This window comes from Daphnia pulicaria, chromosome 1 (genome assembly GCF_021234035.1).
Source record: "Daphnia pulicaria isolate SC F1-1A chromosome 1, SC_F0-13Bv2, whole genome shotgun sequence".
Taxonomy (NCBI): Eukaryota; Metazoa; Arthropoda; class Branchiopoda; order Diplostraca; family Daphniidae; genus Daphnia; species Daphnia pulicaria.
In genome coordinates, this window is record NC_060913.1 from 23531248 (window position 1) to 23543741 (window position 12494).

General features: G+C 38.8%; 4 protein-coding genes across 7 annotated transcripts; 3 read left to right on the forward strand and 1 right to left on the reverse strand.

Annotated features, from left to right (window-relative positions):
* Positions 1–974: 974 nt before the first annotated feature.
* Positions 975–2108, forward strand: LOC124327072 (perlucin-like). Its single transcript, XM_046785935.1, has 4 exons — positions 975–1131; positions 1248–1342; positions 1405–1510; positions 1594–2108. The coding sequence occupies exons 1-4, from the start codon at positions 975–977 to the stop codon at positions 1842–1844; spliced, it is 609 nt and encodes a 202-aa protein (XP_046641891.1). The 3' UTR covers positions 1845–2108.
* LOC124327025 (histone-lysine N-methyltransferase PRDM16-like) lies at positions 2029–5475 on the reverse strand. Of its 4 annotated transcripts, XM_046785851.1 has the most exons (10): positions 5249–5475; positions 5046–5140; positions 4712–4830; positions 4340–4594; positions 4018–4266; positions 3756–3962; positions 3594–3682; positions 2893–3519; positions 2693–2769; positions 2029–2613 (listed from the first exon to the last, which is right to left on the reverse strand). In XM_046785851.1, the coding sequence occupies exons 4-9, from the start codon at positions 4558–4560 to the stop codon at positions 2738–2740; spliced, it is 1425 nt and encodes a 474-aa protein (XP_046641807.1). In that variant the 5' UTR covers positions 4561–4594; positions 4712–4830; positions 5046–5140; positions 5249–5475; the 3' UTR covers positions 2029–2613; positions 2693–2737. The 4 variants fall into 4 exon arrangements, with proteins under 4 accessions (XP_046641807.1, XP_046641817.1, XP_046641790.1 ...); XM_046785861.1 differs by lacking the exon at positions 4712–4830 and having other exon boundaries at positions 3756–3947; XM_046785834.1 differs by lacking the exon at positions 4712–4830.
* A 670-nt stretch (positions 5476–6145) lies between these two features.
* LOC124313495 lies at positions 6146–6487 on the forward strand. Its single transcript, XM_046778486.1, has one exon. It carries the CDS (start codon positions 6146–6148, stop codon positions 6485–6487), a length of 342 nt encoding a protein of 113 aa, XP_046634442.1.
* Positions 6488–11283: 4796 nt separating this feature from the next.
* LOC124327079 (perlucin-like) lies at positions 11284–12417 on the forward strand. Its single transcript, XM_046785949.1, has 4 exons — positions 11284–11440; positions 11557–11651; positions 11714–11819; positions 11903–12417. The coding sequence occupies exons 1-4, from the start codon at positions 11284–11286 to the stop codon at positions 12151–12153; spliced, it is 609 nt and encodes a 202-aa protein (XP_046641905.1). The 3' UTR covers positions 12154–12417.
* Positions 12418–12494: the final 77 nt, after the last annotated feature.

Sequence of the window (12494 nt, forward strand, 5' to 3'; positions counted from 1 at the left end):
CTACTTCATGGTTTAAGACCTCTAACATGCTCGTTCAACAGTCATTCAACATTTCGGAAATAAACGACTTAATTTAAACAAGACGTCACATTTCGGTAATAATTGATTTGTCGCCGTAATCGGCAACACCATGAAAGCAGAATGACAACAAGAATTTTGTAATCCAAATTCGAATTAACAACTGCTATTACTTCTTATTAAAAAGCCGGTACCCGGTACAACAAGTTCCAAGTATCAATTCTTTAAAAGTTGCTGAACAGTGTGGGTGGTTACGGCTTTTATGTTCGGAATTGTTTCATTCGAAAATATTTAACTTGTGCTCAAGGAAATATTTTTGTACATTAGGCTACATTATTAAGAATTAAACATATTACTACTTATGGGAGAAAAAGGGAATTGACTGTCTTTGTTTCTCTATTTATGCATGATCGGAGCACCTTCCCTGACAACCCATTAATATTTGATGAGATGAGAAGACGAGACGAGAAGACGGGGGGGGGGGGGGCGATTTCTTTTTAAAGATATAAAGTAGACGAAGAGTAGAATAAAGAAACGATATGCGAAATACGGAATTCTTCATGTAACACGCAAACCGAAAAATGACGATAACAGACGATACAACAAGATCAATGACCCAACAGCCAATGAAGAAATTGCATCTAACGGTCTCGCTAAAACAAATGCAACAACTACAGGGTGATGTTGCGTACATTGATCGAAGTCGGTAAATTGAATTCGATTGACTTTTTACCCCAGAAGGAGACCCAGATAAACTATTGCGTAATCACTTGAAAGCATTTTGGATTTCCACTTGCACAAAACGTTTCGCAACAAGTGGACAATCTTGCAACTGTAATCCTTGGTATAAAAAGAGCGCTTACTTGATTAAAAGACGAGCAGTCTTGACTGGACAGCTCTGTTAGAAACGACTCCAATCTTCTTCTCCTCATTGACGACAGGCGACGTTGGAGGCGATGATTAAAACTTCCAGAGGTCGTTGGTTCCTTTTCCTGATGACAGCAGGAGTTTTTATGCCAGCCATAACAACAGCGAACAGCAACATACCGCCACCACCAACTACTACAGGAAAGCCGAAAACTACAACCAAAATAATAACAACGATTAGGCCAAGTAAATATAATAGTATCAAGTAGATTCAAATATAGTTTGAGATATTATCAGTTGAGCGGAAATTTGCTTTTGCATAAATTTTACCTGGATCAGTTGATTTTGATTTTATTTAACAGAAGAATGTCCTTATTTCCTTGCAAGTCCGCATTTCGTCAGATGTTTTTACAAGGGTGGTGGAAAATGCTACTGCTTTGTGAAGGCGAATTTAGACGTAAGTGTTGCCGCTATTTTCCTTTTCTCTTTGATTTCCTTCACATTCTTTCTTATTTCAAGTGGGCTGGAGCAAAAGAATTTTGCAGACAGGGTGAGATGACTCTGCTCAGGATTGAAGATTATGAAGAGGATTATTCGATTTTTGTATATGGCAAATATAATCCAGGTAAGAAATTACTGATCAATCAAATGGCAACATCATACTACTCTTTTAGATATGTGCACGATAATCGAATGAATACTTTTTAGGACTATATTACTCGGACTACTGGACTTCGGGTAAATTTTCTAGAAAAGACCGGAGATGGGAATGGGCTCTTTTCAGGCCCTACAAGCCAATGACGTACACAAACTGGAAAATGGGTGAGCCTTCCAACAACGAGGCCGCAAGTTGCGTTAGTCTACGTTTCTCTTACGGCGACTACTATCAATGGCACTGGGACAACTATCGCTGCAGCAAGACTGCCGGAGTAATCTGCGAGACAAATCCAAAACAGTAAATCGATTAAGGTGTAATCTGAGTTAATTTAATTTATACTATCAACAACTACTAACCTCCTTAATGTTCACTTTTCAATTTTAATTTAACTGGGAATAAAATCGTGGTGACCACAAATATCGACCTTTTTCAATTGTAATCGAGGCCAACAAAATTTAAGGGAATGTTAAGATAATTCTGGAGAATAGATTAAAAAACGTAAGTTAGTTTTGATCACATGTGCTAATTACAATTATAAAAAAGGAACTTTAAAAAGTTGTTTCACCGAAATGTTGTCATCAATTTTCGCGGTTGATTGTGTCCTAGAGAAAGGCGATTATCCTAAAACAGTAAAAACGTTACGAAATACGATAAAATATTAATGCCGATACATGTGCAAACTGCATGAGCAATCTGCTACACTTTCTGCGAAGTTCCGAGTAAATCGACAATGGCAGATATAATGGTAACTGGAACTTTATTAGTAATACTTCTTGGCAAAACTTATAAACAGCCGAGAAAAGAAACGTAAACCAAACACTGAAAATGAAGTATTCTCCTCGACTATACTAAGTCAAGCGATAAAATTTTAGTACCCAGGTAGCAACAAATACAAGAGAACACTAATATACTAAACGGAATTAGAATGGTCAAATGGTTGGTTCCATTAGATTTTGCCGCCAGCCTTGTGATACTGAGATATATGAGCCTTTAACCCAAAAAGACCGAAGACCTTCCCGCAATACTTGAGATACGATACACCGGCAGGGCTATAAAGACTTTGCATTTTCCTGAAAATGATCAATGGTGATATTAAACATATGAAACCCGATTACGATTAAGATAATAGTATCATCAAATATGACTTGCCCAATTCCGTATCGATACATGAGGCGGTACGCACCCCAATCGTCCTTAAAACCGCTTGCGTTCCGCTCCTTGTTGTCCTACCACGTCGATATGTTGGCCAAACAACAGATAAATAAACACAATGAGCTTACAAGGGCAAAATATAAAAACTATGCTTCGAACTAAAGAAAACTAATAAAAATTATAATTGAAAAACTCACGGATCAACGATGCCTGATGTTGAGAGTTCTTAACAGTGTTGATACTGAGCAAAATTATGTGTCCCACCATTTCGAGATGTTTTATCTTGTGCCACTTAATAAATGTAGGAAGTAATTCGTATGCATACTGGACAGCTTTGAGGGAAGGGTTGCTTTCCATCGATCCTTCAATGTCTTCCCAGACGCAAACTGCCATTTTAGAAGCGCTCCACAAGTATTCGAAGCATTCGATGGCTTGAGAACGCTTTTCAAACTTCACAGAATCACGAATTTCAATCGTGGTGGAAGCGGAAAGTTCTAGTAAACGCTCCAGTAGAGAAAGAATCCCAGAAAGGGTCGCTGATGGGGAAATTTGCGCCCTTAGTTGGCGAGCCTCTTCCTGGATTGAGTTTAGCCGATGAGATGGAGTCGCCCAAACTGGCCGCGATTGGCTTGACGATAGTGGGTGTAAATCTGGAGGCTCAACTCCCACGACAGATGAAGGGGAACTACTGTCATCGCTTCTCACTTCCATGTCTACAACATTTTCTAAATCAGTGATGTTCTCCTGACTTGATCTGTAATGTAATGATGAATGGGGTTCCGGTCTTGCCACGTCTTCTATTTGAAGATCAGGTGGGTCTTGCTCTATGGAATGTGAAATACATGTAGACAAACTGACTGACCAAAATATTAAATAAAATTGATAAAATGAAGATCACCTTTAATTTCATTTTCATCATTTCTACTGAACCCTATCGGTTCCTCCTCGACATCCGTCTGTTCACGGTTTTCGCTGCTAGGAGTAGAACTATACAATTGACGAATGAGCATCATCTTGAGATGAATTAATTTTGGCAGATTTTTTTAAAAGTACGACTTACTTGTCAATCACCGTCGAAGACGACGACTGTTCGTCATCTGATTCATGCATTTTCATGTGTTTCATTAAAATAGCCATTCGTGCTGCAGAATATTTGCAGAGAGTGCATTTGAATTCCTTGGTATGCATATTTCGGTGACGAAGGAGCATAGACGGATATTTAAAGTTTAGATCACACATATCGCATTGATACCTGTTTGAAGTGGTGCTTCAAAATGCAAATCAGTAAACTGTTTTAAAGCAGCTAATAGTCTGTTTATTACCTTTGGTGAAGCCTCGTTGCGGTGTTCTGTTTCAGGGACTTGTTTTTGACAAAAACGCTGCCATACTGCATATACTTGGAACTTTTCCCGTGTTTGTGTTTCATGTGGTTTGTCAGACCATTTTTGTATTTGGTTTCGTATTTGCAGAGGATACACTTGAATTCCTTGGAATCACCGTGGACAAAGTTCTGATGATTTTTTAGTACAATTTGGGAAGTAAAATTTTTATCACAGTCAGGACATTTGTATCTGAAATTACGACAGTTAATAATTTGTCAAAATCAGTTCACATTCAATTTTAGTTCAAATAATTTTGACTTACTTATGAAGATGACTTGTAGATATGTGGTTTTTAAGGTCCTCTTTGCTGGTAAAACTGATACCGCAACACTCATTATCTCCGATAGTCTTATCGTGGGCTTTCGTATAGTGTTCTTTTAACCTGCACCGTAAATCGTTGCTGTAGGGACATAGTGAGCAGGCGAAAGAGCCTTTTTCTTGGACTAAACGCCACTTGTACCCGACTTTTGGCATTCTTTCCATTTGATATCACCAAAACCTAAATCTGTTGGCTGAGCTAGGATGTAAAACAAGTAATTAGATATATGTACTTGGAATCTTAGTCAATATCAATTTCAGTGACACATTTAATTGTTATAAGAGCATTGATATAAACTAGAGGGATCAGACTTACACTAAGTTTCAAATGTTGCATAGCTGAATTCCAAACAGCGATTTAGTCAAAGTTAATCAAGTTCACTTTCCTATGTTTTCACAAACAATTTCAAACTGGAAAAACTCCCTGCCTACATACTTTTTGTCTCAGAGTTAGAACATGATCTTAATTGATGGGGTCATCTAGCAAGCATTACAAAAGGTAATAAACAAATTATTAACTGCATTGAAAACAGTTAACTGATTTGCATTTTGAAGCACCTCTTTAAACAGGTTTTAAAATATCAAAGCGATATGTGTGATCTAAACTTTAAATACCCATCTACTCTACTTTATCACCAAAATATGCATACCAAGGAATTCAAATGCACTCTCTGCAAATATGTCTCTTAAAAAACCACATGCACAACTCCAAGTTTGGGATCCCTTCAGCGCCTACAGTACACAACTACACAAAACATATTAACTATTCAATTTTGATGGCCCGGTTAATTCGGTTTACTTTTAGCCAAATACTGACTGTGCTAACTTAAGGCATAATTTGTTGTAAACTTACCTTATGGTCGTTCAGACGATAATAAGCATGGGCGACGGTTTCCGATTTGTGAGCCCAAAAAAGCTTCCACACGTTAAACAAGATAAGCTTCAACGTTACTTTAAATTTATTCTTCCGCTATTTTTCTGATACAAAATTTTATTTTTGAACTTCTGGAAATGAAATTTTGGAATTTCTTTTGTTTGTGATTCGATTAACTTCATTCATCATGACTAACAGAGTAACAGCTGTCAGCTGAGGCAGTGTTGTCAATCGCCGAAATAAGTTTCAATTTTTTATTCAGTCTACTTTCTTCAAATTAAAATTAGCTAATTTAAAGTCATTAGTATTCGTCAAATGAACTAACAAATCCAAATGAACTCAAAGAAAAAGAACGAACATTAGAAGATAAAGTAATCAATAAGCGCTAAAAGAGGAGGAGAAGAGCAATGGTCGAAAAAAAAATTTTTTTTTAAAATACGAACATACTTAGATAAGGTTATCTTAACACGTTCGGCATCGCACTATTTTAAATAAACTGACCTTTTAAGTCAACTATAGAGTACATTTATTTTTCGTTTTTACGGTTTTTACGGTCAGTGACTTTTCCAAAATCCCAGATGACACTCCCTCCCTCCCTAGCAATCCACTTTCTCTATCATCGTCTGTGTTCACTTTTGAACAGATATATCCAATTACTGCAGTTTAAGTTGTCTTTTTCCCTAGTATATAAAAAGACAGATTTTTTTAGAAAAGAGCACAGTTCCTACCATCTCCTCGGTGACAACTGACAAGTTCAAACTTCACTCAGTAATGCATAACAATTTTCTTGGCTCCATTTTTCAGTACACCCTAAATTCTATTTTATTTTACAATAGGTATTAAACAGAAAAGAGAAAAGTTCGAGAAAGTATTACCATGGCACCTAAATCATTTCAAATCCGCTGGTTCTTTTGGATGCTGGTCGCAGGCGTCGCTTGGGTGTCATCAGCCGAAGAAAATCAAGTCCGTCAGTACAATTATGGTGACAACGGGCAAACTATTTGGATGTGGAACTGTGACTGGATTAATAACGACATCGCCCAAAAGCCAAGCTCCGCAGACCAGTGCGGAGGCGTCTGCATTGCTAACCCCAATTGCAACCATTTTACATGGACCAATGGCGTTTGTTACATGAAGAGAGCCAAACTCCCAACCGAAAATAGAAGAGTCAATGGTATTTGTGGATGGGTCTTGAGTCGTGCATATTGGTCTAGCTAAATGTCAACAAATGTTTGTTGTTTCGTGAAGGAAAAATACATGGGCTGTTACTGTAAAAATGTGTTGTTACTGACAAATAATTATGTTATGCACCTTTATTATTTACGGTGAAATGTTAAAAAAAAGAAGAAAAAACAAATTTTTAAAAGACTTTTTGTAATTAATGGATAGCTTCAAACGTATTACATTGAAGACAAAAAGAAATTAATTGTACGATCAGAACTTTGCTCTCAGTTATGGTTTACGCATTATCCGGTTTCTTCTAATTCATCCGGTTGTCGAGGCAGAAGCCGAGTTCGTGTTGATTTCAGCAGGTTCCAGAAGGCCATTAGTCTCCGAATCCGGGCCCGGCTCATATTCTTCCGTGTCCGACTCGTCCGTAGAAGTGTCCGTGTTGCTCTCAGGTTTCAACGTCTGTGTCGTTGCATCCGATTTCTGTATTTTCACATCCGGTTGTTGAGGGACTTTGGGTGGAGTTGCCGCTCGTTCCAGAGCCTCGAAGCAGGTCAGCAATTGTCTCTGTCGGGTCGGGGTAATCGAATCACAATTTTCTCCGGGTTCAGCGATGAGCAGCGTCGTCAGGAAGAGGCAGAGTTGCTTAACCGATTCTTCAGTGACTCCGGTCTCGAGACGGTAGATTAAAGTCTCGGCACAGTCTGTGATCCAACCGTCCGGCACTCCGGGCATTTCTCTCTTGAAAATGGCGGCCATCAGTTTGACGTTGTTGAATTTTTCGACTCTCGACTTGCCATTTTCGTCGTCACTGTCAAGTGGCCGGTTGAATTCCTCGACGGCGAGTTGGAACAAGAGACGGACGATGTTTTGTGTCCAGCCTTTCCGGTCGCCGCTCCTCAGTCGCTTCAACAGTTTGGCGTAAAGATGAGAAATGTTTCCATTTTTCAAAGCTCTGCTGAAAATGGCATCGACGAGGTCTTGTTCCGCTTCCGATCGATGAAGTTGGTGGTAATTCATCAGGACCTCGATGCCATTCGCCACACTCTCGATTGACTCTGGCGTATTCTTCAACATGTCCAGGTAGCGGTTGATTTGGTTGCACCATTCCAAACGAGAGACGACAAGAGGTGCCACTTCATCGTCCATTCCGTTTTCTATGAACGCCGCCATTGTGGATTGGATTCGTCGTTGGAATCTCATCGACTCGGGTTGGCCATCTTTGAGGGTCTGTTGTACTGGTAATCCTTGCAGTTTCAGCTCCGATTTGGATGGAGATTTTATCAATGTGCGTATTGTGCGAACGCACCAACTGGCGAAGAGACCCGCAAGGATGACAACAGTAGAGACAGAGACGAGAGAAATAATCATGTTGGTGGAAGACATGGTTGAATTCAAGTTTTGATCTGTGAAATTCGATTTACTTTAGAAATCTTCGGTCCCCTATAAGTAACCTTTGGTCTGACTAGCAGCAGTGGCATCCTCATTTTTCCTAGTTTAAACGGCCCTACAAGTAAAATTTAAATGATTTCAAATTAGTAATCATGTTAATCAAATGTAAAATATTTTTCCGAATATTACTCAATAAAAAATAGTTTAAACAGTTCAATATTGAATAAGTAAACTTTGCTTTAATGCGTATGTCAGTGTCAATGATTACATAACACTTTTCTTAGATTCTGGCGCCATCTACCTATTACGTAATTTCAATATTGGTCTGACGACTGAAAAATGTCAAAGCTTACATAACTAACTTACACCACCGCCACGGCCGACCGTCTGCTGCTGCTGTTGGTGGAACGGAGAGGAGGCGATGAGACAGGCGGCCACTCCGAGCGTCTTGGCGTCGCTGGACGTCCAGGCGTCGCAGTACGAGTCAAGTTGGCGTTGGCAGCTGGGTCCGTCGCCGTGCCAGAGAATGTCGTCGAAGATGCTGCGGTTGTTGAAACTGTAAATGTCGTGTCGCAGCTGACGGGCAGGGGATAATTCGCTGGCCCTCCCGCCGCGGAACAGATCGTTCCACGTCCGGAATAACATCTCACCCTAGTCGAAAAGGAATAACAATATGAAAGTAAAAAAGAAGAAGATGAAAGGATGTACCCTCATACCCTGAGGTTGATGACTGGATACCCACGGTCGCCCACGGTAGGGAGGACGGACAATTTTCTCAAGTTTCTGGACAAGCGAGGCCAAAAAGGCTCGATAAGTTCCCTGGAAAGAAACTCAGAAGTTGAAGAAAAGAAAACTACTACAGAAGAGCAGGTTTTATTCCATTAAAAACCAAAAATTGAATTATCTGCTGGTTTTTTAAATTTCGTTTTCGCCCTAATCTCCCATGATGAAACATCAGTGCTATTGCGGAATTGTGGAATTACAACACACTGGCCCGGTATTTTAGAAAGAAAAGCGATTGAAACAAATATTAAAATTCGCAGGCATCAATCAAAATTGGAGGACATTTCCGTGCTGATGCTGATGCTGCTGCTGATGCTCGTCGCAATTGACAATTTGTATAGCATAGACTTATGCTAGTCGATAAATTTAATTCTCGTAAAACCAGTAAACTCAATACGTTAAATAGTTTCTTACTCATACACACTTGTTAGACCTATTCGAACTTCGAAGACTACGAAACCAAACCGATTGAGATATAGTGTGTTAAAATTTTACCAGTATTTTTAAATCATCGATTAACCAGATTTCGTTTTTGGCGATCGTCCAATGAAATTAAAAATATTACATTTTTGAAATTATTAATATTGTGGAAGAGTGGGTGTATCGGATAAGGCGTTGACCAGCATCACTAATAAATATAGTGCACCTTGAATGCCAGTGTTCGAACCTCCTGGTGAGCATTGTTAGTTTCTCACACACCCGCTACGGCGCCACTGTGATGTGATTCGGAGATCGAATAATCTGTGAATTAAGACAAGGTAGCGGGTATAGGTAGGTATAGTAACGGTAAGTTAAGCATCCTTCATAAATCAAAAATTTCCCACTCTAACCATATTCTCCGACAACGCCCCGATTACGTATAAGCCATTACGCATGTTGTTAAACGAAATGCAAAAGTTATAAGATAGCGCACTAGCGAAGCAGCTAAATGCGTGTATGTAACTCGAAGGTTTTAAGGACTAATAATTTAAATAGGATCTAGGAAGCAACTTCCAGCCCCAATTTACGGACTAAATAGGGCATGGCCACCGGGTGGCGCTTTTTTATTTTTTGCTTCGTTCTTAACAAACTAAAAAAGGTTATTGATGATGATGTCAAGTTATTAATGATGTCGAACTTCAATAACACAAAAGAACAAATCGACCCTGCGCAAATTCCCCACACGAACATCGTAGGGTGGAACAGAAGAGGATTAGAAAAAGGAGGGGGTATGAAATTAACTAACCTGATTTACCTGACTTAAGGCAAATATGCAATAGTACCAACATTATATAAGGATGAGAGTATGGCGATACTGAACTCAAGCGTTGTTTTTTAGACTGTGACAGAAACTGCCTTTCGATGGTAATACGTATTTAGTCCGTTCAAACTCAGGGGGATCTCTGCAGGGATGTAGGCCTATAATATGTTTCAAACAATGGGAATCGAACAGTTCAGTGGTCAACTAATTTTTTTTTCTTGAATTCTTTGAACTATGTGCCAAACAGCAAAATAATACTAAGAATATCTAAAGAAAATTACAATGAAACAATTTAGCACAAAATCATTTTTAACTGGTGAAAAACTGCCAGGTTAGCGCAGACAGCTACTGATGCACACAAAGTCACAAACAGCTGGAATTTCTCCTGTAGCCTACCTCATGGTTTAAGAACTCTAACATGCTCGTTCAACAGTCATTAAACATTTCGGAAATAAACGACTTAATTTAAACAAGACGTCACATTTCGGTAATAATTGATTTGTCGCCGTAATCGGCAACACCATGAAAGCAGAATGACAACAAGAATTTTGTAATCCAAATTCGAATTAATGAAAAAAAAAGTTGTAATCGGGTAACAACTGCCATTACTTCTTATTGAAAAGCCGGTAAAACGGGTAAAACAAGTTCCAAGTATCAATTCTTTAAAAGTGGCTGAACAGTGTGGGTGGTTACGGCTTTTATGTTCGGAATTGTTTCATTCGAAAATATTTACTTTGCGCTCAAGGAAATATTTATGTACATTACATTATTAAGAATTAAACATATCACTACTTATGGGAGAAAAAAGGAACTGACTGTCTTTGTTTCTCTATTTATGCATGATCGGAGCACCTTCCCTGACAACCCATTAATATTTGATGAGATGAGAAGACGAGATGAGAAGACGTGGTGAAAAGAGAAGATGGGATGAGTCGAAATGGGAGTGATGAGTACGGGGGGCGATTTTTTTTTAAAGATATAAAGTAGACGAAGAGTAGAATAAAGAAACGATATGCGAAATACGGAATTCTTCATGTAACACACAAACCGAAAAATGACGATAACAGACGATACAGCAAGATCAATGACCCAACAGCCAATGAAGAAATTGCATCTAACGGTCTCGCTAAAACAAATGCAACAACTACAGGGTGATGTTGCGTACATTGATCGAAGTCGGTAAATTGAATTCGATTGACTTTTTACCCCAGAAGGAGACCCAGATAAACTATTCCGTAATCACTTGAAAGCATTTTGGATTTCCACTTGCACAAAACGTTTCGCAACAAGTGGACAATCTTGCAACTGTAATCCTTGGTATAAAAAGAGCGCTTACTTGATTAAAAGACGAGCAGTCTTGACTGGACAGCTCTGTTAGAAACGACTCCAATCTTCTTCTCCTCATTGACGACAGGCGACGTTGGAGGCGATGATTAAAACTTCCAGAGGTCGTTGGTTCCTTTTCCTGATGACAGCAGGAGTTTTTATGCCAGCCATAACAACAGCGAACAGCAACATACCGCCACCACCAACTACTACAGGAAAGCCGAAAACTACAACCAAAATAATAACAACGATTAGGCCAAGTAAATATAATAGTATCAAGTAGATTCAAATATAGTTTGAGATATTATCAGTTGAGCGGAAATTTGCTTTTGCATAAATTTTACCTGGATCAGTTGATTTTGATTTTATTTAACAGAAGAATGTCCTTATTTCCTTGCAAGTCCGCATTTCGTCAGATGTTTTTACAAGGGTGGTGGAAAATGCTACTGCTTTGTGAAGGCGAATTTAGACGTAAGTGTTGCCGCTATTTTCCTTTTCTCTTTGATTTCCTTCACATTCTTTCTTATTTCAAGTGGGCTGGAGCAAAAGAATTTTGCAGACAGGGTGAGATGACTCTGCTCAGGATTGAAGATTATGAAGAGGATTATTCGATTTTTGTATATGGCAAATATAATCCAGGTAAGAAATTACTGATCAATCAAATGGCAACATCATACTACTCTTTTAGATATGTGCACGATAATCGAATGAATACTTTTTAGGACTATATTACTCGGACTACTGGACTTCGGGTAAATTTTCTAGAAAAGACCGGAGATGGGAATGGGCTCTTTTCAGGCCCTACAAGCCAATGACGTACACAAACTGGAAAATGGGTGAGCCTTCCAACAACGAGGCCGCAAGTTGCGTTAGTCTACGTTTCTCTTACGGCGACTACTATCAATGGCACTGGGACAACTATCGCTGCAGCAAGACTGCCGGAGTAATCTGCGAGACAAATCCAAAACAGTAAATCGATTAAGGTGTAATCTGAGTTAATTTAATTTATACTATCAACAACTACTAACCTCCTTAATGTTCACTTTTCAATTTTAATTTAACTGGGAATAAAATCGTGGTGACCACAAATATCGACCTTTTTCAATTGTAATCGAGGCCAACAAAATTTAAGGGAATGTTAAGATAATTCTGGAGAATAGATTAAAAAACGTAAGTTAGTTTTGATCACATGTGCTAATTACAATTATAAAAAAGGAACTTTAAAAAGTTGTTTCACCGAAATGTTGTCATCAATTTTCGCGGTTGATTGTGTCCTAGAGAAAGGCGATTATCCTAAAACAGTAAAAACGTTAC